Source organism: Megalops cyprinoides, chromosome 5 (assembly GCF_013368585.1).
Source record: "Megalops cyprinoides isolate fMegCyp1 chromosome 5, fMegCyp1.pri, whole genome shotgun sequence".
In the NCBI taxonomy this organism is placed as follows: domain Eukaryota; kingdom Metazoa; phylum Chordata; class Actinopteri; order Elopiformes; family Megalopidae; genus Megalops; species Megalops cyprinoides.
This window is the reverse complement of record NC_050587.1, coordinates 38,334,268-38,359,988: the sequence shown is the minus strand read 5'-3', so window position 1 is coordinate 38,359,988 and position 25,721 is coordinate 38,334,268. Positions and strand designations below refer to the sequence as shown.

General features: G+C 49.1%; 1 protein-coding gene across 3 annotated transcripts in view; it reads left to right on the top strand.

Moving 5' to 3' along the window:
* ulk1b (unc-51 like autophagy activating kinase 1) overlaps positions 1-23,805 on the top strand; it is a 31,950-nt gene extending 8,145 nt beyond the window's left edge. Inside the window, exons 4-28 of one of the 3 annotated variants that reach the window (XM_036528499.1) lie at positions 1,591-1,623; positions 2,172-2,208; positions 3,786-3,959; positions 4,705-4,778; positions 5,422-5,523; positions 7,061-7,119; positions 7,965-8,047; positions 8,448-8,498; positions 8,810-8,895; positions 9,345-9,504; positions 10,009-10,069; positions 10,624-10,713; positions 11,775-11,909; positions 12,179-12,333; positions 14,432-14,503; positions 15,039-15,283; positions 15,700-15,893; positions 17,326-17,441; positions 17,967-18,092; positions 18,418-18,605; positions 18,764-18,945; positions 19,442-19,560; positions 20,083-20,240; positions 20,755-20,890; positions 21,306-23,805. In XM_036528499.1, coding sequence (XP_036384392.1) covers positions 1,591-1,623; positions 2,172-2,208; positions 3,786-3,959; positions 4,705-4,778; positions 5,422-5,523; positions 7,061-7,119; positions 7,965-8,047; positions 8,448-8,498; positions 8,810-8,895; positions 9,345-9,504; positions 10,009-10,069; positions 10,624-10,713; positions 11,775-11,909; positions 12,179-12,333; positions 14,432-14,503; positions 15,039-15,283; positions 15,700-15,893; positions 17,326-17,441; positions 17,967-18,092; positions 18,418-18,605; positions 18,764-18,945; positions 19,442-19,560; positions 20,083-20,240; positions 20,755-20,890; positions 21,306-21,361 — 2,892 coding nt within the window. In that variant the 3' untranslated portion in view covers positions 21,362-23,805. Of the gene's footprint in view, positions 1-1,590; positions 1,624-2,171; positions 2,209-3,785; positions 3,960-4,704; positions 4,779-5,421; positions 5,524-7,060; positions 7,120-7,964; positions 8,048-8,447; positions 8,499-8,806; positions 8,896-9,344; positions 9,505-10,008; positions 10,070-10,623; positions 10,714-11,774; positions 11,910-12,178; positions 12,334-14,431; positions 14,504-15,038; positions 15,284-15,699; positions 15,894-17,325; positions 17,442-17,966; positions 18,093-18,417; positions 18,606-18,763; positions 18,946-19,441; positions 19,561-20,082; positions 20,241-20,754; positions 20,891-21,305 lie in introns of all 3 variants that reach the window. The other 2 variants (XM_036528498.1, XM_036528497.1) reach the window with 2 other exon arrangements.
* The last annotated feature ends 1,916 nt before the right edge of the window (positions 23,806-25,721 follow it).

Here is a 25,721-nt window from a genome sequence, read left to right as displayed (position 1 = left end):
TACTAGACCTACACCACGACTCAATAGGTTACTAATTCATGTCAGAGGGAAAAACCAACCCTTATCTCCCCTCGCCCCTTGTAGTTTCGGGGAGCGGAGTCTTATCACCTTGGCGATTGGTACTGGTCGGGCACGTAGCAAGAAGGATGGGTGACGTCACCAGCGTCTGTGTTGCCACTGTATTTATTTGTCCGTCCTCAGAAAGAAGAGAGAGCACAGGCTGTGTAGGACACCAAGCAGTCAGTGTTGTCCTAGCATGTGTGGGAGCCCAGTGGTAACATACATACCTTCCACAGCTCCTCAATCTTCACCATTGCAAAAGAAAACAGAAAATTGCTGAGTCAGCAGCCATTTGCCCAGAGATGAGCCAGTTCCTGTTAGCTGATTGCCTGCAGAGAAAGAGAGAAGCAGAGAGAGAGAGAGAGGTCAACTGTTACTAGATGATAAAGGAGAGTTTTTTTTGGGGGGGGGGGGGGTTTAAACAGCGGGCTTCTTTCTGTTCTGGTTGTTGGATTGTTGGGTGTTCACAGCTTTACTGTGACAAAGCAAAGGAATGTAGGGCTTGGCCTTCGTCACCTTTGTGTATCTGCTCTGTGCTGCCGTGCATCTGGTTTGGGCAGGACGATGGCAAGTCATTCCAGACGGCATCTGCCCCCCCCAGCCCCCAGCCCCTTTTTTCGGCCGCTTTATTTCTTTTTGCTCCTCTTCCTTGACTGTTGATCACACTTGGCGACAGTTTCGCTCAGATTTTGCCATGCTCATCGCTCAGTGTGTGCACATGTGCATAAAAGTATGTTTTCATTGGCCTGGGTCTCCTGCACTCCTGCCCATTAAGACCACCGGCTGTGGTTTTTTTTTTACGTGTTTGTAGCGTTTGACAGCGTTCAGTTATTTCGCTTTCGACACGTTCCCGAGGCAGGGACTGTGTGTGAACTGCTGAGCGCTGCTCAATGTCCCTGGTCAGCCCTGAAACAGTAAACGCCGCTCTTCCTAAACTGCCTTTTGTACCTTTTCTAAACAACATTCTTGAGTAAAGTGTTCTCTCGTTCAAGCAACAATTGACACATTTCCCAGGATTATGCCTCCAAGGTATGCTCTTAAAGCTAGCACTAACTGACCAGTCACTTGGCTTGAAGGACTCGTGGTGGACCGCAACCCCTAGCCGGGAAGAATCACTTGGAAGAATTCCCAGTGCCGGGTGCAGTGTTTTTCACTTTTGTTTTGGAAGGTCAGGCTCTTGATGTCTGTTCTGCTCCACTTACAATATCGCGTCTAAGAGCTTTGCACTCCGCTAACCCCCTGAAAGCAATTACTGAATTACTCCAGGATTAATTGAATTGTTGTCCTCCTTAGTACAGCAAGTTCCTGCTTTGATGGTGTTATCAGTGTTAGTTGTTAAGGCTACTTTTACACTAACACATTTATTTGCAGTGGAATTTGTAATTTTCTCTTCTGTTCTTATTATTACATCACACTTCTATATTTCGCAAGACTGGGTAGCACATGTTACACTGCATCCTGTGTGATGATCTGTGTGGTCTCTCTTAGCGTGCATGGTCTCTCACAGTGACTCTCTCTCTGCCTCCCTAGGAAACGGCGAGCTGCGTGTACCTGGTGATGGAGGTAAGATGGCGCGCGGCGACCGTGTGTTCAGGTCTGTCACGTCTAACTCCCCAATGAAAGGAATAGTAATGAGAAAGCACATACTCTGCAGGCAGAAACTCGAGCAGGAGGCCTGAATGAGGCTGGTGGTGAGGGATTGCGTGGGGCGGATCGGGTAGCATGGGCCAGCAGGATCGGTCTCTAACGTTACGTGACAGAGGCCAGTGGAGCCAATTTACCTCAGATCTGGGGCATTGCTGGGGAAATGGTAATAGTGGTTATGCTTTACTGTCCTTCACGTTCACCAGAGATGACATTAAAGGAGCTGATTGTGTCCATGGAAGGCCATTTTCATTTAGGCATTTGTCTGTCTCCCCCACACTTCTGGCAACTTCCTGTTAGTTCCTGCTTGTTTTTGTCAGCTAGCTATTGGCAGTTGCGATTGATCTCCTGGTAGTATAGTCTCCCTGGTTTCCTGTGTCTTTGTTCAAATATCCACTTCACACAGTTGGAACCGCAGAGATTATTTTCCTAATGCTATGCCGCTTTATCTTGTGTGTTTCTCCCAGTACTGCAATGGCGGAGACCTGGCAGACTGCCTTCACTGTAAGTGCTTCTCTTCATCAATCAAAACCCTGCACAAGCGGTAACCCCCCCGTGGTCCCCTGTCATTATTAATAATGGAACACACTTGCTGAAATAAGCCAGCTGCTAGCAGGAGGCCAGTACATCACCCTTCCTGTGTTTGGACGAAGTGTGCAGACTACGGGCCTCCCTCACTCACAGCGAGGGCGGAACTGGAGGGGGAAGTGGCGGATTTTTTTATTTTTGATTTTTTTTTTTTTTTGTTTGACGTGGATTTGCTCAGTGAGAGCTTTGGGCAGCAGCGGGCCAGCTGCCAGCAGTTTGCTGCCGTCGGGCAAATCCTATCAGCCTCTTCCCCTCGCCACATTCCAGCTCTGCTGTCAGGAGAGCACTGAGACTCTGCTCTGTGAAACACACAGCCCGGGCTGCTGTAGCGTCGCTCTATCAGAGGTGGACTGGTGGCAAGTGGAAGTGGAGTAAATGTCCCACATGCCGTTTAGGGGTCATTACACACACACATATATATACACACACACATGCACTGCATCAGCCTAAAGCATCGTTCTATATTTGACCCAGTGCATAACACACACTCTCTCCCACAAACACACACATGCGTACATACACACACTGTCTCACTAACACACACGCACACTGCATCAGCCCACAGCGTGGTTCTCTATCTGACCCAGTGCATATAGCACACACACACACACACTCACTCACCATTTTCTCACTCGTCCCTCCGATGGCGTTGGCATGCAGAGCTGGTGGGACTGGCCTGGGCTGACTGGGTCTCTGAGCAGAGGTCTGCTGTGGGGCCTAGTCATTCATTGGCTTCCTGCCTTACCATGCAGCAGTAAGGACCAGGCCTCACTCCCTGGCCTCACCCATGAAGAACCCAGGGATCACCCTGACACCATCCTTACCGTGGTCCCAAAGGCAGGTCCCACCTGCACCCCCCCTCTCCCCGCTAATGGAGCAGAATAGCCCAGCCTCAGTGCCTATAGACCTGTAGAGAAGGAACCCAGGATAGCCCAGCTTCAGCACTTATAGACCTATTGAGAATGAGTGAAGGCCGTGTCTGTTTGTTTTGGTTTGTTTCTGGATGATGTATTTGCAAACCCGCCGCATGGTTGGTGTAACACAGTGAAGCGGTTGAGAGTGGCCTCCATCAGGCAGAGGCTGACCACAGACGTTCCCTGTGGCTCACATCCACCGGCTGACCTGCATTACAGAGACGTTGACCACGGTCATGCACAGATCCCCTGCGGGGACCGAGGCTTGTTTACTCAGAGAAAGTCTGCGGTCCAGTCTTGTGACCAGCAGTCACGCTTCTTTACCGCATCTCTCAGCCTTCCCTGGATTTAGTAAACAGAATCCTTCATCAGCTCTGGCTGTTGGTTGTGTCAGCGTTAGTGCGGTTTTTAACTGTTCAGTTCACTGTGAAGTGCCTGCAGCTGTTAATGGTTTAACCAAATAGTATGTCTTCATTTTACCTTCTGAAGAGCTTTTTCTTACATCAGTCAAATGAGATGGGGTACTCGGGCTGTGTCTGACTGCGTCTAACAGCCTGTCTGTGTGTCACCTCTCTGCAGCTAAGGGTACTCTGAGTGAGGACACGATTCGCGTGTTCCTGCACCAGATCGCCGGTGCCATGCGGGTGCTGCAGTCCAAGGGCATCATCCACCGTGACCTCAAGCCCCAGAACATTCTGCTGTCCCACAGCGGGGGACGCAAGTCCAGCCCCAGCAACACCTGTATCAAGATAGGTGTGTGCACGCATGGCTGTCTGCCTGCCTGCCTGTGTGTATGTGTGTGTGTGTGTGTGCGCGCGCATGTGCCTGTGCGGCTATCCGCCTGTGTGTGTGTATGTGTGTGTGTGTGTGTGTGTGTGTGTGTGTGCGTGCGTGCCTGCATGCATTTATTGCCAAAAATCCATGAAAAAAAATCCCCTTGTTAATTTGTCAGTGATTTCCTAATAAAAGAGATTTACTCCAGTAACTGGGGTATGGATATTGCATGATAAATTTTAATATCTTTATGGTTAAGATGACTTTTACAACCCAAAGTTCATTTGCAGTGACATCAGTCCCCCGCCCGTAGAGCTGAGGCCTGGGTAGAGGATTGTGACATGGCTTGCGGGTGAATCCCACTGAGAAACTCCATGAGAACAGATTCCTGTTCTGCAGCCGAGCGCTACAATCCTCGGCGGTCTGTGAAATACACCACACAGAGGACTCTGCTCCGGCAGACAGCGTGTTATAAATAGAGAAGTCTTGTTTGGGGAACTTTGGGGAAAGTTTGCCAGTTTCCATCATCCAGCGAAGGTTTTCCTCACTCTGAGGTGAACATTCTGCAGATATCCCTCGTTGATAGTAAACCATTTGACTCCTGAGCACAGACGGGTTCAGCGCCTCACTTCGGTACTCACAGAGGGTGTAAATTACAGAGTCCTGTTTTCAGCTCTGATCCCTCCTCTCTCCCTCTCTCCTCCTCTCCTCTCCTTGTTTCCAGCTGACTTTGGATTTGCGCGGTACCTCCAGAACAACATGATGGCCGCCACGCTGTGTGGGTCCCCCATGTACATGGTCAGTGCCAGTGTCCCTCTGTCCCTCTGTCTCTGTGTCACATGTTCATGGCTTAACGCCACCTGCAAACCCAGGGCTGCGTTCCAGATTGCACGCCAGCCATTGCACAACAATGTGGATGTGCACAGTCACTATACTAGATATGACTCCCACAGCTCAACCGTGTACAAGCAAGAACATGATTTCATGTACTTCGGATGGCTGAAGCATGAAGACATATTTATCCATGTACGCTGTTCTCATAGCCCCTAGTGATGTCAATCTTTATGTTCAAATTTGCACAAAGAGGAAGGCAGCCATGGAGGAATTTTCTTGATCCTTGATCTTTAACTAGAAGAATTACTAGATATTTATGGCCTCTAAATACATCAGGATGTTCAGTAAGCGTACTTAATGTGCAGGCAGGTTCAAAGGACACAGTGCTGTGATGACATAAAGTCCCTGCCAAATGTAATCATTTTACTGCACACTAGCATGATTGGGGACATCCTCAGTCGTATGTTTGGTACATACCACCCAGCACACAACTATGCACTATGCAGCTAATGCGATTCGGAGCACAGTCCAGGATTCCCGCAGACATATCCAACATTCCTGAGAGTGGGTGTGACTTTGACATGTGTCCCCCCCCGCCACCCCCCAGGCCCCTGAAGTCATCATGTCCCAGAACTACGATGCCAAGGCAGACCTGTGGAGCATAGGAACCATTGTTTTCCAGTGTCTGACCGGGAAGGCTCCATTTCAGGTGAGCACCCAGCTGCACCATAGGACGAGTGCATAGAATGTGAGGCACATGCGAAAAACTTTCAACAAAAACAGCAGAATCTGACCGTTATTATGTAGTCTTTTAATAAAATCTTTGGGCGCAGACCACAGATTTTCTATATATTGACAGATAATCACCTCGATGTGCTTCACATTGAAAGCTCTGTCTGTGCTATTGTTTAAGTTGAAAGCTTTCCAGGTTCTTGACTCGTTAAGAAGGGTTTTAATGTACGACCAAGCATCCGTGGCCAGTACGGCAGAGCAGACAGTACAAGAACGCGCTGTTACCAACCCCCTCTGTGCAGGATTAAGCAATGCAGGGGGCTGAATAACTTATCATAATATAGAATATCTGTGGCAGAGACAGTGATCAGTTTTCAGTCTGGGTCAAGTGGGTTTCTCAGAACAGAGTGAGTGAGAATGTAGTGTTTTTGCAGTGATTAACTTTGCCCCTGTCCCGCTGCTGTCCCTTGGTCACGCAGAGACAGAACTGCCCCTGATGAGGGTGAAATGGAGGTCAGAGGGGTGCGGGGGTGCGGGGAGGGCTTAATCATTATCAGAGTGAGTCCTCGTGCCGGGTCAGGGCCTCCTGGCAGACACCTGTGAAGTCTGACGGGAACAGACCGTGCAGGACTCCTGGTCCCCCCCCCCCAGCCAAAAGCCTGACTGACAATATAAACACGTCAGGATCAGGGAGGAATGAATGAACACCAGTTTAATCGTCAGCACTGTGCACAGAGAGGTCAGAACTGTGGTCCGGGATTTAAGCTGGAAACCAGAAGGCTACAAGTTTGAATCCCTCGTTGGGCTCTGATGTTATACACTTCGAGCAGGTTTCTTACTTTAGCTAATATCCATCCTTATGAACGGATGATAATAGTATGTGAGCCATGCAAGTTTCGCTGGGTGTGATAAGCAAATGCCGAGTCCGATGTGCTGCAGTCAGGAAGGCGGCTGTGCTTCTCACTGCGAGGCTCTCGTTCGTGAGCGTCTCTGAGGAGGAACTGACCGCTCCTCTTTGTCTGGAAGAGAGCGAGAATGATAAATAAGTCTTCCGGTGCTTCCTGCTTCAGCTTCCCCCTCAGGGGGCTGACAGAAGCAGAGCGTTCCTGTGTGCTTCCGCTCCCTCCGCTTCCCGCTGTAACAGTTGTGCAGGAGGTGGCCTCCATGATGATAGCGGGTCATTTGCATCACAGCCTTACAGCTGATCCCTTATCTTGTGTTGGAGGAGAAACAGGACGTCGTCCCCTCATTGAGCAATAAAATACCTTCTTAAGAGGTTTTTTAACTGTGCCCTGCTACTAAAATACACTGTAAAGTAAAACAACGATCTGCTGCATAGATGTTGATGAACTAAATGGCTTAGTTGAACTGTCAACGCTGGAACTCTTGCAGGTTTGATGTATACTTTTCCTCACATCTGAAAACAAGTGAGCATCACGCAAATGTGGTGTAATGTAAGGCATACACAGTCTGTGTGCTACAGTAATGCCCACCCCTGCCCCCTGTACCCACAGGCGAGTAGCCCCCAGGACCTCCGGTTGTTCTATGAGAAAAACAAGAACTTGAACCCCAAGTAAGTGGCTCCTTTTCTTTTGCTGAACAAAAAAACCACAGTCCCAAACCCCACGCTCTTTAGCCATGACCAAAGTGGTTTTACTTGGTTATTAATTCTGTGAGCGCCTCAAGTGGATGTGTCACACACATGCACAGTTAGCAATCAATATCAATAATACCAATAAGCGCACTCGAGTTATTGTGTGTATGAGTCCTTTGTTTGTCAAGTGAAACCTGACTGAGCAGTTTCTGTGGTTTATGTGTTTGGTGGACCCGACTGCACAGTTTGTGTGATCTGTCTCCAGGCGCTTGCTGTTCATTTGAATCTCTGGTCTCTCCACCCAGGCCCACACCCTGATTTCAGTTAGATTAACATGATAAACAAAACAATTTGATATAAATGCGCACCTCTCTCTCTCTCTTTATCTCTGTCTCTTTCTCTTTGTCTCTCGCTGTGTCACGCAGACATGCACACACGCACGTACACACACACACACACGCACGTATACACACACACACACAGCTCTGTATCATAAAACGGTACGTCTAGTACCATAACAACTCCTTCACAGCCAGGAAACGGTGTGCTCCCTCAGCGTTTTAAAGCTTAACGTTTCCTCACTTTTTGTTATTACCTTTTCTGTGCTGTGCCCCTCTTACTGTGCAATGTGAACATTCTGGAAAGGATATCGAAAGGTTAACCGGTCACCAAGAAATGAATGATAAAACTGTGGCCGACTTGCAATATAAATTATAACAGTACACCCTGACAATTGCTCTCTAGGATATTGAAATTGCTTGTATGTTACTGGTATAAATATTAAATATCTCTGACATACTGTTGTGTTTTTTTTTTTTTCCCAGCATTCCCCGGGAAACGTCCAGTCACCTGAAACACCTGCTTCAGGGCTTGCTACAGCGCAACCCCAAAGACCGCATGGACTTCGGTCAGTGCTCTGCTACACTGCTGTCTCACCTGTACATATACTGCACGGACTTTGGTCCAGCCACAACAGCTGTGTGAACTTCAGTCAGTAAGGTCACACACCGCAGTCTCTGCGTAGACATGAAAGAATGACCTCGTGGACTTTGCGTTCATGCGCTGTGGTCTCTCCATGGACGTGAGTCCTGGTTCAGTGGTAGGACTTTGGTCAGTGTGGTCATGCTCTGTCTTCTGTCTGTAGATGCACAGTTAGGTTTGTGGGGCAGTGGTGCAGTTCAGGTATGAGTGTTCCGTATTCTTCATTGCCCTGCTGACACATCTTTGCAGTGTTCACAAACACACTGATCTGCTGCGGTTATAGCAGACCTGTGTTTCGTAATGCCTTTTTTCCTGGTTGCTTTCAGATGAGTTTTTCCAGCATCCCTTCCTGGAGGTGAATTCGTCCATAAGGAAATGTGAGTCTCTGCCAGCCAAATGGAACTTGGCATCATTTGAAACAGATCCTGAATCAGGTTCAGATTTTGTAATTAGATGGTTGGGGTTAGGACTGGGGACAAGCAAGCAGATCTTAGATCTGCTGGTAAGGCTGGAAATACAGCACTAAATGCTGTTTCTTCATATTAAGAACAAGGTAAAAGTTGGATTTTAATGAGCCTATATTTATACTAGCTACACCATTGTAACTTTTACATGGACATGAGGCTCATTAGTGATGTTTTATGTGTGTGTGTGTGTGTGCGCGCGTGTGTGTGTGTGTTAACAGCAGCCCTTGTGGCCACCCCCTCATACCCGAGCTCCGGATCGGCCAGTTCCTGTAGCAGCTCCTCCACATCTCACCTGGCATCCCCTCCAGTGAGTACCCCCCGTCACATGACATGGGTCAGGAGCACAGGAAGCCGGCACAGGTTTGGGCGGGTCAGACGTTAGCCAGCAAATCTGATAGGTGCAGATTCTGTGGGAATAAGGAACAGCTGCCTGGCTTCTATATACCCGTCACTGGCCACTCCTTCCAGTCAGACAGCTTTACATTACATTACGTTATATTATATTCATTTAGCAGATGCTCTTATCCAGAGCTACTTCCAGCACAACAGAACATAAGCATATCCATTCAAATTGAATGAGCAACAGTGTCAGATCAGGCTAACATCACTCCCGGACCAGTGAGTTTGAGCACAACACTATTCAAACCCTACCACGAGTTAACTTGTGCAACCTGACTAGACAAGGGAAGCCATGTACACTTCCAGCTTCTGTGTGGAGAGTCACCTGTGTGTCCTCCTCCGTCTCTGTGTCCCCAGCTGTCAGTCGCAGAGATCCAGCAGCTCCGCCCCAAAGCCCCGGCCTCCCCTCCCCAGCATTCCCCTGACTTCCTGCTGAAGGACTCGGCGGGCGGCGGCAGCAGCAAGGACTCGTCCTGTGACACAGACGACTTTGTCATTGTGCCCGCCCAGTTCCCCAGTAAGCCCGCCTCCTGTCCTCAGGCGTCCAATGAGAGCTCAGCGTTTGTGCAGCAGATATGGGAAAAGGGCAGACGGGTTTGGGGGGGCGGGGGGGTAGGGAGAGATGAGCTGGAGATATTCTTCATGTTTATTTCTCTTTCTCAAATCAAAATAAAGAAAAGCTTCGCTTACGCAATGAGCTGGCTTGTGTTGCAAAAACACAAGCTTGGACACAGAAAAAAATATATCTGGAAAAAATGCTGCAACACAACAATGAACAAAATAGTCAATTTAAAAATCATCCCAACAGATACTTAAGAAGATTCTTTTTTCCCCTTCCCTATGTCTATATATAACCCCCCTCTCTCTCTCTCTCTCTCTCTTTCTCCCTCTCTCTCCCACTCTCCCTCAGTTCAGTTCACCATGATGTTCATGACAAACAAAAGCTATGTTGCCAAAGAAATCATATCCAATGTGCGCAAGAAGTATGTTTAAATATCCTGCTCTCTCTCCGTCTCCCCAGGTGAGATCGCTGGAGAGGTGCATGATGGGAAAGTGGCTCAGGACAGTCTAATGTACTGTGGGTGAGTGAGACAGAAACACACAAGAGCTGTCATCTTCTCTTCCACATGAGTACCTTGTTACATGCAGCCTGAGTCACAGAGCACAAGACTCCATCTCTTCACTAGTCTATAGTATTCCTGAGAGTGGCTTCGCAATCTCAGACTGCATTAAGTCAGAGGCCGTCTTTGAGTAAGTGAGAGTGTGGGGCTAAGCATTGCTTCACCATCAGGATATGTATTTGAAAGTATATATATATATAACAGTAAACAGACACAGCAGAAGAATAATGATCTTCCGTGGCGATAAAAGCGGCATGCAATTTGCTCTGAAGACAACCTCACCTGGGAGAACCTGCATAGCTGACTGACAATTTATTTTCTTCTTTTTTTCTGAGATGGTTTGTTTTTAGTACTTTTCTTGAGGTTCCATTGCTACCTCCCCTCCATAGAATCAAACCTGCAACCTTCTGGCTAAAAGCTGAAATTCTTCATCCCTTACAGGACACTGTTACAGGAAGGATCAAGCTGATTCTCTCGTATCTGATGCCTTGCCTTTTCTTTGCCCTTGTGTGCAGGAGCTCTCTGCTGACCTCTGGTGGCCTGGGGATGCAGGACAAGACCCCGCCACCCTCGCCCACTCTCAGCAGCTCCCCGAGCTGTGGAAGGTAAGAGCTGGGGTGCATTTTGGGGTGGGGTGGGGGGGCGTAATGGAGATGACAATGGAGAAAGCTGAGCCTCACTGCTGCAGGCCACAGTCTAACACACCACACCAGACAGCTGAATGAGGAGCGGTCAGTTCCTCGGAGGTGGTTTTTTTGTCTAAAGCAGCCATGTTAAACGGCTGTCACTGGGTCTCAAAGTGCGCTTTGCAAGGTGTCGATTTCCCTGCACGGCTTTGAAGAATCTCTGGAGCGCACTGACGGCTGCTAGCAGGAGGTGAGTCGCAAATAAGGGAGTCTGAGGACGAAGCTTGTTCATGAAGAGGTTGCCATCAGCTGCTGTTTCCTTTTTATGCTATATTGCCTTTGCTTACCAGATGCTCTTATCCAGCATGGCTCAAATTGATTGAGGTATTTGCATTTTATTCAGTTATACACGTAGATATTTACTGAGGCAATTCGGGTTAAGCACCTTGGCCAGGGGTGCAGCAACAGTGGCCTACCTGGGAATTGAGGTGGCAGCCTTTTGGGTTATGTGTCCTGCTTCTTACTGCTACGCCAAACTGCCGCCCAGTTTGTACTTAATTTTATTTTATAAAGAAGCATTACCTTTGTAGAATCGGCTCCACACCAGTGATCCTTAATCAAACCGACCTGCTTGTTATATTGTAAAAAAACAAGTGAATGCGTGTCTGGGATTAGTGTCTAATAAAGTTAAGTCCTCTGCCTCCCCTAACCGAGGCTCCCCAACCCGCGTCACTCCCGCCTCGGGGGAATTGATGGCGGTGTGTAGGATCATAATGAGCAGGCTTAATGAGCAAAGTCACTTCGTTTGTTGCTCTCCATCCATCACTGTCGCTAACACGGTCCCTATCACAGCAGTCACGGAGAAGTGGAGACGAAAAGGACTCAGTCTCTGTCTGTTTCTCTCTCTCCTTCTCTCTCGTTTCTCTGTCTCTGGGTCTCTTTCTTCCTCTCTCTTCTCTCTCTGTTCCTTTCTCTTCCTCTTTTTTTTCTTCCTGTCTTTCTTTCCTTCTTTCTCTCTCTCTCCCCCTCTCTGGGGGCAGCAGGACCACAGGAGTCTCAGCCAGTAACCATAGAAACTATGGTCAGTCGACGCCCATTCCAGTCCCAACTCAGATCCACAACTACCAGCGCTTGGAGCAGAACCTACATTCCCCCAGCCAGCAGGGCTCACCCAGGTCAGTGAACACGCACGCACGTACGCGCACACACACGCACACGCGCACACACGCACACGCACACGCACACGCACACACACACACGCACGCACGCACGCACGCACGCACACACGCACACAGGCACGAGCACTCATGCACAATGAGCTTTCCTGAGCTGTTCACACCGCAGTGTGATCAGTTGTGCTTTCCTGAACTGTCTCTGGTCTTCAGCGTGAACAGTGCGATCCTCTTACCAGTATTGCAGTAACATATGCCACATCCCTCCTCAGGGTGGCGCCACCTGTACGCAGGTGCAGCAGTGGCGGCTCGCTGTGTTTTGGGAGGATCGGAGCTTCGCCCCCGTACCCAGGAAGCCATGGACCAGCCTTCAGTTCCCGCAGGGTTTCGCCCGGGGGGTCCAGACCCCTTCCGCCCTCTCCTCAGGGTAGGCGTACGCATAAACACACAGAGCCCCCCCAAGCACTGACCCTGGGTCAGTTTCACCCTTTCTGCAGAGAACAGCTGTGATGAGAACTGGGGGTAGGCCAGGTGACCCTGGACCAGTGCTTTGGGTGACTGTTTACCTAGAGCACAGCCATCAGTTGTCATTTCACATCACTTGTGGCGGCAGTGTAGCATAGGGGTAAGGAACAGGGCTGATAACTGAAAGGTTGCTGGTTCGATTCCCCGCTGGGGCGCTGCTGCTGTACCCTTGGGAAAGAGGCTTAACCCAGAATTGCCTCAGTAAATATCTAGCTGTATAACTGGATAACATGTAAAAATTGTATCCTATGTAAGTCGCTCTGGATGAGAGCATCTGATAAAAGCCGTTAATGTAATGCAATGTAGTGAACTTGTATGGTAGTGGAAAGACAGTCCTTAATAGAGCCACGGGTAACGCAACTGACTCCGTCTCTAAAGAGAAGCGGAGACAGTCAGACGGCGTGCATCTGAGTCCAGCTGTGCGGGAAAAGGACACTCCCACGGCAGTTTTCACGCGCGGTGGAAGCCGGGACAGACAGCTGCGCCGTCGGCGGGAATCGCGAAGCGAAGTTGAGTTCAGAGCAGATTAGAGATGCCGTTTGCAGGGAGCAAAGACAGATGGTGGGAGAAGGAGTGCGTAAGCGGGTGAATTTAAAGGGGATCACAGCACAGAGAGAGGAGACAGATGGCGGTACAGGTGTGCCGTTAGTAAAGGCTGTTACCTATCAGGCCTTCAGCGCCGTGCGATTGGCTGACAGCAGCAGTGGGCGGGGCATTGTGGAGGATACAGAGCAGTCCATCCAGTTTGCTCATTAGTCCTGGCTACAGAAAACATGCATTTAAGTGCCTCCGTGAGTTTTGCCTTTAAACCAATTTTAACCGAATGCATCTCTGGCTCATTAATGCTTTGCCTTGTCTTGTCTTTTTTCCTTTTTCCCTCAAGCAGGTTTTTTTTAGTGTTGACAACCAGCTGCCCACACTTCTAGAATTCAGGAAGTCAGTTTGATTCCCTTTGACTTTTGATCAATCAATCAATCAATCAGTCAACCTAGGAGACAGCCTCCTCTGAAAGGACTTTTCATCTCACATCAAGTAGTTACCTGAGAATTGACCCAACTGATTATCCTTTATTAAGCACAGTACAAAAATATTCATAATGTGGCCTTAACTGTTAAAGCCAATAACTGTTAATGGCTATATGACTACAGATCTAAATTCAGGGAATTTACTATTGGTGAGGGGAATTGCATTTTTTTTTGCTAGAATGGGAAGTAGTTCATGCACATGCAGCCCAGGAGGATGTTGGGTAACCCCTGGGGTTGAATCTTTTATTCTCCCAAGCACAGTGCCCCCTGCAGGCAGGATGTGGCAGGCACAACCAGACCTCAGTATGTATACACACATTACGTGTATTCAGTGGCTTCATAATCAGTGGCATCAGTTCTCAGATAACCAGTGTGAGGTGCTGTGGCAAAGTCCTTTGGAGAAAGGCTGTCTGTGCTAGATTAGATTAACTGATTGACTGACTGCAGGGGAGATGTGGTTTCAGCTCACATAAGTGTGTCAGGTACCTCTCTCTCAGTCCAGCGGTACCTTTACACACTTGGAAAAGGAGAAATTGTATCTCCATGCTTAGTCTGTCAAGTCAGTCCAGAAACTATGAAATCGGTGAGCGTTCACCATTGTTTGCAACTCATTTAGGTGAATTTTGTAGTTCACAATTGAATTCTGTCGTTTTAGTCATTTTTAATTGACTTTTGGCAGCACCATCCAGGAAGGTAGCTCTCAATATTTCTGATGTGTTAGAGATGTTTTTAAATGAATAGTTAGAGAGTCAGATTTGTTAGTGTGTGCAAAAACATTACTGAGTCGGAAGTTTAATATCTGTTTTGCCATTATTCTTCTGGACCCCAAAACTCTGACCCATCATGTCAACATGCTCTCTGTCTTGGGCTCTCTCTCTCTCTCTCTCTCTCTCCCTCTCTTTCTCCCTCCCTCTCTCTCTCTCTCTCTCTCTCTCTCTCTCTCTCTCTCTCTCTCTCTCTCTCTCTCTCTCACAGTGGGCACCATACCTGAGCTGCCAGGCCACACCTGCGCACCTGCACAGACAGGCAGCGGACAGCGGGACAGAGGTGAGAGCAGTCTCCCCATGTCCACCGTGCCTTTTTGGGGGTGCTTGTGTATTCTCTGTTCTCCGGTAACCAAGCTGCTCATGTTAAGGTGTTTAAATAGCTATTCAGAACCCAGAATAAATACTTATGAAAACTGTTTTTGAGAAGTTACACGTCTACCATTTTTTCTTATTTTACTTCTGGAAAAAAATACTTTTGTAATACTTGCTATAATTGCCCTTGTCAACAGAGCAAACAGCTAACAAAAGTTAATCTGTAGCGGGGAGGTTTTTGTGTTCTGAGCCCACTTTGAAGTGTGCTGTTCCTGTTTATATCACTGATGTAAGCCTGGATTTGTCCCTGCAACCACGGCTGTGTTCTCTAAGGGTGACGGGTGGGGGGTGCTTACACTTCAGAGTTTTTCTGTAGCGTTTGAGCGCATCTCTCAGTTGAACAGCACGCAGGTCTCTTGCTGTATGATGTAACACGGTTGCAAGGGCGTGAATGGGGCTTTGATGTGCCGGGTGGAGTCGTATCTCACACCTGCCTGCTGCAGCTCTGACAGGCCTGGACGTCCAGCTGTCCCCGCAGAAGCAGGGCCTGGGCTCGCGGCTGCACAGCGCCCCTTGCCTGCTGGAGGCCGGAAGCAGCTGCCGGCACAGGATCCGGAAGCAGCACTCTGACCCTTCAGGACAGGCCCCCCCGGTGGGGGTGCAGCTCCGGGCCCTGCACTCCTCCCCCAGGCTCAGCGAGCTCATCCACAGGAGCCCCCTCCCCACCATCCTGGGGTCCCCCTCCAAGGTGAGTTCCTTCCCCTGATCCTGGATCAGTCACCCCTCTTTCTCTCTCTCTCTCTCTCTCTCTCTCTCTCTCTCTCCCTTTCTCTCTCTCTCTCTTTCCCTCTCTCTCTCCCTCTCTGCTTCTCTCTCTTTCCCTCTCTCTCCCTCTCTCCTTCTCTCTCTCTCCCTCTCCCTCTCTCTCTCTCTCTCTCTCTCTCTGTGCCAGCTGGCCTCTCATCATCCTCACCGCAGTCAAGCACAATTTTCCCATTGGTGCTGTAGATTTGCTTAATTAGCAGACATGGTTGGAGCTTAAGGCGAGTAGTTCCCTTTTGAAACTATCACCAGGATTACGCCATATTTGAGTAACATGTACTGACTTACTGACTGACTGACTGAGCCATGGTTCAGACCCTCATGTTGGTGCCTTCTCCCCAGGTCATGCCTCCGTTTGAGTTCCCCAAACCCCCCAGCTCCTCGAACCTGGTCAACTTGCTTACGTACCAAGGCCTGGTTCTGGCACCGACCTGTGACAGGACCACCTTGGATCTCAACCCCAGACTGCCCCCTGGTGGCCAGCCCAGCCCTTGCTTCAGCAGAGCAGCAGAGGAGAATAGGGGGCCGTTTGGCAGGTGAGGGCTCATAGGACGAGGTCAGATAAAACACTGCCTACAGAGTGGGAGGAGTGGAGAGGGTGAGAAGAAGAGAAATGAAGGGAAGCAGAGGCAGAGAGATAGCCAAAGAGGAAGACATGGGGCTAGAGGGACTAAAACAGTCAATCTCTGTGGTTGTACCTTCAGATCTGCTCAATCACTGAGCACTGATCAGAGGTCAGTGGTGGTTTTGAGAATACAACCCTAGAATACAACCGTGGAGCAGGTCAGGGTCATCATGAGGCTCCTTGAGCTTTGAGTACAGGGCTCTGCCCACTCCTAGGTACAGGGTAATTAGGGGGGAGTGTTTTTTTTTTTTGTTAGCAATACTATTTGGTCAAATGAATTGGTTATGAAAAGCCACCTGGTTCTTCCCACCGCCAGCGACCAATCAGCAACTTAAGGTCAAAAGGGGAGGGGCTAAAACACTGCGAGCTGAAAGAGCTGACCTCAGCCAGGAAGGAAATGTTTCGCTTTGTCCTGGGAGAGGTGGGGTAGCTGTGGGGCAGGAAATGGGTGTTGTGGGATGGGGACGGGGGGGTATGAATAATGAAACACATGTGTTGCGGCTGTTATGGTAAACTCTGCCCTCTGACCCCTGATCCCTGGGAGACAGTGGAGTGACCTCCTGGGTTGAGAGAGAGGGTAAAGACTCAGCACTTCAGTTAAAGGTTTGACCGTGTCAGGGGTGAAGATGAGGAAAAGCTCATTCAATGACTGATCATAGCGACCTGCATGCCCTGAGCTCATACTGAAAGAGAAGTTTGTTTGGAAGTCACTGTTGGAGGAACCTCAGACGCCCAGCTGTCAGTGATACTGTGGAGGTGGAGCCAGGCTAGCACAAGCTGCAGCATGATCACCTCTCTAACGCAACCAGTGCTGAAGCGCGAGATGTCACTGAATGCTGACGTCTGCCCAGATCAGGATGACCGCCTGACTCCATCAGATGTGTGGGGATGAGGTTATCCAGAAGAAACTTGTAACTTCTGTCTGCGTCTGTTTTTTTTCATATGATCACTCTGCCACTTTCGCCATTATACTATCAGGATTGATTACCGATTTTGGTGTAAATAATGGAGTGCCACAGCTGAAACAGGTCAGCAAACACACAATACTAAAGACAAGGCCATCCTAATCAAGCAAGCCTGGTTCCAGCTCTACAGTGGAAAAGGGGTATTCTGGACCAGTCTTTTTTCCAGCTCTACAGCACAAGAGGCATGTAGTGAGCCAGCCTGGTTCCAGGTTTACAGTGTAAAAGGGGTATAATGAGCCAGCCTGGTTCCATCTCCACAGTGTAAAAGAGATATTTTGAGCCAGCCTGGTTCCAGCTCTACAGTGGAAAAGGGGCGTTGCTGAGTATCTGGAGGTCGTGAGGCCCCGCTGATCTCCCGACCTCTGTCCTCGCCTCCAGGTCTGTGAGCACAGGCAGGCTGTCCGACATGCTGCTAAAGGCTGCCTTCGGGCCACCTCTGGTGGAAGCAGGCAGCAACGAGAGCCTGGCAGCTGAGAGACTGATGGACACTACAGGTAGGAGCAACCAAACGGGGTCCTGGGAGGTAGTCTCCTTTCCTGGTTTATTGTCACGCCACGCAAGCCAAGCTGCTTTGATCCTTTAAGGGTTAAACAGCTACGTGGTTTCAAAACCAGATAAGAGTATCATCTGTGTGGGTCAGTGTGTTAGTAGCTAATGTGCAACTACTGGAAAAAAAGTGATTGCGCTTTCAAGGTGAAGCTTGGTTTGTGTGGTGTGTAAATCAAAGGTGGTTCTGCCTGTGCTGAGGATGTGTGATGGGTCTTATAAAGTGGATCTGAAAACATATTTTTGGATCTCAAATTTAGAAATTCAGGTGAAATTCTTCATCTGAGACAGGCTGTAAGAATTGTAGAAACATCCAGTGTCTAGTGTCATCTAGGCTGAGTGTGAGTTTGTACTCCCCTTCATGATACTGGATTACATAGGATAGTTTTGCACCAGCCAAACCTGAGAACTTTCAGCCATTTGAATGCTCCTCCACCCCTGACATGTCATCAGCATTGATTCTGTGTCTACAGCACCCCCTGGTGGTGATGAAGGAGGCGTGACAGTTGGCTCGGGTAGTCCAGCCCGGGTGGTGTTCACCGTGGGATCCCCGCCTCATGGAAGCACCCCTCCACAGACCACTCACAGAATGTTCACCGGTGAGAGGTGGAGGACAACTGCATCGCACTATGACAGGGTCACTCCTCTCAGACACAATGCCTGTCTGTACTGGTCCCCCAGTGGTTGAATGAACTTCCCACGGGGGTCAGGACAGTAGAATCACTGGCCATTTCTCGATGTAGCCTGAAGACCCGCCTCTTCAGACTGCATCTCGGTCTGACACTGTTGCCCATTCAACTTGAAGGCATACACTTCTCTTGTGCGGGACATCAGTTTTGATAAGAGCATCTGCTAAATGAATATAATGTAATGGAATGTAGTGCTGGGACTGGTTATTAACTTCCTGTTTTCTGGGTCCTCCAGTGGGCTCCTCCAGCTCCATCAGTTCAGCCGGGTCCTTCAGCAGCCCCCGCCCCCAGGCGGGCACATGCATGGACGGCTATGAGGGTCCTTCCAGCCCACGGTGTGGCTACACTGATGGCACAGCCGCTAGTCTTGAGGGAGCGGTCACGTTCGAGGCTCCAGAGCTCCCCGAGGAGACGCTGATGGAGGTGAGCGCTCGGCCGTGCCCCCTCTGTGTGTGTGTGTGTGTGTGTGTGTGTGTGTGTGTGTGTGTGTGTGTGTGTGTGTGTGTGTGTGTGTGTGTGTGAGACGGTCTGACTGTGTGCTCATTGACCGCATGCTGACCGCGTCTCCCTCCCGACCGCAGCATGAGCAGACGGAGATGCTGCGCAGCCTGCGCTTCATGCTGGCCTTCGTTAGCTGCGTCATGGAGATCGCCAACGCCAAGGGCTACAGGTTCGAGAGCGGGGACGCCTCCGCCGCCTGCCTCCTGCAGCAGCCTCAGAGCCTGGTGGCCGACCAGATCAGCCTTCTGAGCCGAGAGTGGAGGTGAGGATCCCTGCGGTCAGTGCAGTGCGTTCCCTCACATGGTCTGTGTTAATCAGGATCACCGCACCACAGCAAGCACTGTGTCCCTCTCACATGGTCTCTGTTAATCAGGCTTACCACACCACAGAGTGTACTGTGTCCCTCTCACATGGTGTGTTAATTACACTTACTGCACCACAGTAAGCACTGTGTCACTCTCACATGTTCATGTAAATTGCATTTGGCTCATTGATTCCCCTTTCAGATCCAGTGAAAAGATGCCTCATTAGCATCAAACTCTCATCATAAGCTTTATTGACACTAAGAATAAATGTACTGAAAAAGAAATGTACTTCCCCAAGGCAGTTCTACATGATTTTTAATAGTAGCTGAAACAAGCACTGTAATAGGAGCGGGCTGGGCTCCATCCCTCTGCAGAATCCAGCTCTCCCCAGCCCAGTAAGAGCAGGGTGGTGTGTGTGTTTAACAGACTGCTGTGTGTGTGTGTGTGTTTCAGCTACGCGGAGCAGCTGGTTTTGTACATGAAGACAGCAGAACTGTTGTCATCTTCACTACACACTGCCATGGAGCGCGTCAAACAGGGCAAGCTGTACCCCTCCTCCACCGTCAAACAAGGTCAGCAGCACCCACTGAGGTGAAATCCCATCAGCCTTTGTGAAAAATGATCACTTTCAGAATTATAGCCACCTCCAGACTGCCCCCAGAATCAGCTCACCCAACCCCCGCCATTACACAGAAAAAAACTGAACAAACTCAGATCACTGCTATGGGCCAGTCTGGCTGCTTCTCAATAATCACACCTAGTTACAGACACATAGTCTCCCTTCCTGTATGCAGTGCTTAGTCTAGAACCATGCCGCTTCCTGTCCACAGTGGTGATACTGTAACCCCACCCCTCCCTGTCCACAGTGGTCACTCTGTAACCCCGCCCCTCCCTGCCCGCAGTGGTCACTCTGTAACCCTTTCCTGCCCGCAGTGGTCACTCTGTAACCCCGCCCCTCCCTGCCCGCAGTGGTCACTCTGTAACCCTTTCCTGCCCGCAGTGGTCACTCTGTAACCCTTTCCTGCCCGCAGTGGTCACTCTTGTAACCCTTTCCTGCCCGCAGTGGTCACTCTGTAACCCTTTCCTGCCCGCAGTGATCAGGAGGCTGAATGACCTGTATAAGAGCAGCGTGAGGTCGTGCCACTGCCTCAGCGCGCAGCTGCAGCCCTTCTTCCTGCACAAACAGCGCCTGATGGACCGCATCAACAGCATCACGGCCGAGAAGCTCGTCTTCAGCTACGCTGTGCAGATGGTGAGGGGTCCCGATCCCACGCCTCTCTCTCCACTTCTCCACTCTCTCTATCCCTCTCTAGCTTCTCTCCTCCCCCTCTTTATCCATCTCTATGTATCCAGACTGGCTCACTATACCCGTTTCCCACTGTAGAGCTGGAACCCGTCTGGCTCATTATACCCTGCGGAGGGGTATTTTTTCCTCTCCTCTTCCTTCTGGTCAGAGGTTCCCCTCTTTATGCACCCCTGGAAGAGAGGCTGTCTCAAGCTGCATGATGACATCAGCAGCATGTGGTGCCAAATTAAAGGATCAAAACCAAAAGTGAGCGTGTGTATGTAGCCCTAATCCTGATAGGGATTATCTCGCATCCGTAGTCAGGACATGTCATGTTCTCTCTTCAGATGGAGTTTAACAGGAGCAGCGTATTCAGGCTACAGTAGTGGTACCCAGCAGGACATGTGTTCCACCTGAGATTCGAACCCCAGCCTTTAAAGTGTCTGACACCCCCCCCCCCCCCCCCCCCCCGTCCCTCCAGGTGCAGTCAGCGGCCCTGGATGAGATGTTCCACCATGGGGGGGCCTCAGTCCAGCGCTACCACAAGGCCCTGCTCCTGATGGAGGGCCTGTCTCTCTCCATCACTGATCAGGCTGATGTTCTCAGCATCACAAAGTGTGAGTAACAAAGCCCCACCCCATCCCCCGGTTACCCCCCACTCCTCCTGGCCTCTCCTATCGCTGGAGCGGACCCTTGTGTAAAGACCCGCCCCTTACAGCATCTCCACCCCCCCCCTCCTCCTCAGTGCAGGGTGACTGTTTGGGGGTGTTGGGGGGAGGAGGTGTCACTGCAGTCCATACTGACTTACTTAGGGCCTGTTAGCCCTAGCTAATAAGAAGTCTTAATTATGGGATGGATTTCTTTGCATAGACTCTAAGGATGTTGCTGATTTGGGTCTTTAGCCGAAACGCATGTGTGGTCCATATGACTGAATGTGCGTGTCTGTGTGTGTGTATGTGTGTGTGTGTGTGTGTGTGTGTGTGTATGTGTGTGTGTATGTGTGTGTGTGTGTGTGTGTGTTTCTCTTTACAGGTAAGCAGTGTATTGAGCGCCGTCTCTCAGCTCTACAGTCAGCACCGTGGCCGTGAGGACTGTGCTTGGCATTGTGGGATATCGGCTGCCTTGTCTTGAAGACTCCCTGCCCCCGACACCCCAGCTGTTACCGCGGGAAACCATCCTTGACCCCTTCCAGCAATGCCCCCCCCAAGGCTTCTTTGCTTCTTCTGCTGGACCCTCACCTACACCCCCTCGTCTCTGAAAAACCTTGTTTGCGGTAGGGGCCATTGGCTTACAGGGTGTGGCTGGTGGTGAGGAAGTCCTGGAGCAAAGGGGCCTCGTACCCCAGGGGGAGAGCAGGTCCTTCCCCTCACTGAGGAGCCGTCTGCTGCCTCCATCCCACAGCCGTCGCAGAAACACGCAGAGTCTGCTTCTACCAGCAATCACAAACACGTCACCTGCAAACGGGTCCAGTGTGTCATCGAACATGTGCATGCCTCAGTGCACCTGTGTGTGTGTGTGTGTGTGTGTGTGTGTGTGTGTGTGTGTGTGTGTGTGTGTGTGTGTGTGTGTGTGTCTGTGTCTGTGTCTGTGTGTGCGTCCACAGTTACGATGGGAGCGTTTCTCCCTGAATTTGGGCACACACATAGATGACATTCTGAAGTCCGTATAGCCACAGTCCGAAAGGCCCCATGTCAGACCAGGATGTTGCCACTGCGCTTCAGCCTGACTAAAACCCTGGTCTCCCGGAAGTTTGAAGATTCTGGGCTGTATTTGGGAGGCTTGCTTATCTCCCACAAAGTATTGGCCCCCAGCAGCGGAGCCGGGTTGTTAAAATGCAAACGCCTAGAGGCACAGATGGCACCGGGGAGAGGAAACCAAACGGCACTCAGTACGTGCTCTGTTGAGATAATCATGCATTTACAGCGAGCAACTGAGGTTCTTTTTTTTTCATTAAGTGTTTAACAGGAGCTTCACAATTTGGCCTGAACAAAGAAAGGTTGCTGAGAGAGCAGTCATGGTTTGGTTCTCCTTATCCCAAATTCAGCCCGCTCGAACGAAGAGGCACTTTTGACCTTTCCGCAGTAGGCTCAGCTGATGAGTACAAATGCAGTCTTAGACTCATTGCCATTCCACTCACCACTCTCCTCTTCCATGTCCCGCGATCACAGAATGAAATCTGCTCTTTCCACACAGACACAATTGCCCCCCAATCTCTGTTGAGGCGAACATTGATACATGTTTGTTTGCATGCATGTGTATATGTGTGTGGTGGATGTAGAGTGTGATTGATATATTAAATCGGTCCATCGACAGCAGCCTTTACAGGTTCGACTACTTTCCTACCCGTTTACTTTTTTCGGACTCGGGGCCATTTTGGAGATGTTTGACAATCCTAGGTTGTGAAACAGAAGCTCTAGACTGGGCTGTAGCAGGAGAAGAGACCGAACTGAGAAAATCTCCATATCCACATCACATTCAAAACCACATGCAAGAACTGGCTCATCGACCACCTGGAGCGATCCTTGTTCGTTTTGACTGTCACTTCACGCATCTTGTTTGTTGGATGAGGCAGTGAAGCGGTCTGTTGCCTGAGATGACCGTGGTATTGTGAACACCCGTCTCCTTTTAGCCCAGAACAGTGGAGCTCCTCTTGGGGCTGCTGTAGCTGAGGTGTCCTGGTGACACCGTGCAGAGAGAGGATTTTCCACATATTGTAATCCCTCAGTATCTCCACTCTGAGTCCTCCTTCCTCCTCAGGTGGCTTACTGTCTCATGCCCCATCAAACGACTCAACAGGTTAAAAAAACACAGTGGAGGCGTCCAGCTCATTCTGGTTTTTTCCCCCGGGGTTCTGTGGCCACATGGATGTGTGATGGCTGCACGTTCTCCGCTTCAGCTCTCGAGCACGGTGCAGATCAGAAAGCAAGCTCCCGCCCTCCTCTGTCATCTATGCATGTCCGAGACCCGGTACCACCCCGATGCTGGACTCTCAGAACCGCTGCTCACCGGGTGCAGAGACAGACCACGTGGGAAAACCCTAACCCTAACCCAGCCCAGCACGGGGTGGCCTTAAAATGAGGGTTAGTTGGGGAAGGATACCTGGTTGTTTCTTTTTTTTCAGTCAGTACTGTAAGAGAGGGTAGGGTAGACGCAAAGGAAGGAAGGAGCACGCCCACATACAGGCATCCATGTGCACCCTAGCTCTCTTTTCATTGTGTGTGTGCGTGCGTGCGTGTGTGTGTAACAATCAAAAGTGTAAGTTATCAGAATATTCCTGCTTGTTGAGAGTGAGGCTTTTTGGGTGTTTTACTTGTTGCTTGATGCTTTGGTTGGTTGGTTCTTTTGTATTGCGTGGTTGTCTGCATCTCAACAGAAAAAAGGGTTTAAGCTATAAACAAAAAATAAGAATAAAAAGGTGCCTTTAAAACTCAACAAAAAATATGTGTATGGCAGATGTTTTAGGAATGGCATTTCTAATAAGCAGATTTGCCATTTGTTCCTTATTTTATGAAACACAGCAGCCATATGGGATGGATGAGTGGAACTGATTTTCATTTTGAATTTATTGGTTTTTACCTTGAAGTTCTGACAGGAAGTGATGGAAGATGTGTGTGTGTGTGTGTGTGTGTGCGTGCTCGTATGTGTGTGTTAAGTGTTCTGAATTGACTGTATTGAGCACTGAATTTCACTGAGTAACAGACATGTTTGTGTGGCTGTCAGGAGGGTGTGATGGTGAAAAGACTGAGGAAAAATGCCACAAGGGAAAATGTTTGTGAGATGGGTGTGTCTTCTCTGGACACACATGGCTGTTCATATCTATGGGGTGCAGCCCAACAGAATCAATCACACTCAGAGAGCGTGAGTGCAATAATGGTTACAAATACAAATACATACACATACACACATACACACACGCCTTTGTTAAACCAATGTATCTGTACATAGTACTTGAAAGGTTTGTTACAATGAGATATATATATGTATAATCGTAGAAAGGTAGCTAGATAGAGAACCTTGTTGAGTTGAGATATTTTAGTTAATCTTTCCATATCGCTTGTAAATAAGGATTGTAAATGGATATTTATTGCTTCACAGATTTATGAAAGACATGCAGAAGGCCAGCCCACCAGCCAGATCTCCATATAAATGAAAAAGGCTTTACTTACTGTAGTTGCTAAGCAGTTGTAAGATATTGCTGATAGTGTATAAAAAACTAAAAATACACTTAATTTTACTCTCTGTGTAATGTGGCCTTTTTTGTTTTGAGAGGTGCAATACAAATAAAGATCTGAAGGCTGAAGTGTCTGGGGTTTTTGTGTTGATTTTTTTTGTTAATACTGTATGCAAGCCCTACTTCATGTCTAGCCTGTGCTCACATATCACATTTCAGTAATTATTTGTAGTTTGTATATAAGAAATGAACTTTATCCTAAAATTAATGAAATGTGGACAGGAGAATACAGACAGGAAATGGAAAGACTTGTTGGAAAGTTGAGGTTTCCAAATTCACTTTGTTCTATGGATCTTTCTGAAAAGCCATGCTTTTCCCTTCGACAGATTGTATATTAGTTTGTATGTTGAACTATATTACATTTCTCACATAGATGTATGTGAATTTTAACCATGCAATGTTTTCTAAGGATAGGCCGATGCGAATGGGTATTTCTTCCTTCAAGATTTTACTTTCATATACTTTAGATTTAGTATACAAATAACAGGATTTACCCTGACTGGAGTTTCAGCTGTCTTAAGTGAAAGCAATTAAGAAGTGAGGCTGTTTGTTGCCCTTCTCTGATCAATGAGAGCACCGTTTCCACAGGGAGGGGTCTGCATTCACCTCAGTTATTCAGCAACACGGCACTAATTCCACAAAGGGACTATTTAACTTGACAGTGTATTCCTGAGCATGTTTGTTCAATCGGCTGTGTCGTTTTTTGCCACAGGCACAGTTGGGCCTTCACACAGCGTGCAGAATTGAATAACCTTAGGTTTTGCCGTGCCTCCTGAATCTTCCTCTGTCTGTAGATTGGACTAAGTGGTCCCATCGCACATCGTCTTCGGGGCCCAAGTCATCGTCTGGCTGTCAGTGTGAGGACTGCCACTGCCTTCAGTGCAGCCTCCTGGGGTGGTGTCAACAATAAATACATGCATGCTGCGTTCTTAGCTTTTTAATTAGCCTCACATTCAGAGTGGAGACGGTAGCAGAGGAGCAGGTTGGTAACTTACTGTGAGGGTTTTAACGAACTGCACAAATCAAACATTTCGGGAGGACTGCCAATGTTCGTTAGGTGTTGGTCAAGCACAATGACGCTGGAGGACAAAAGTATGACTGCTGTGTCTCAGACCCTTCGTTAGTAACGGTGAAGCAAACCAGGTGTTTGGACCTCTGTTGCCGTGTATCGATCTTCATAATAAATATCCCACCTTTCCCCTGCACTTAATTTGTAA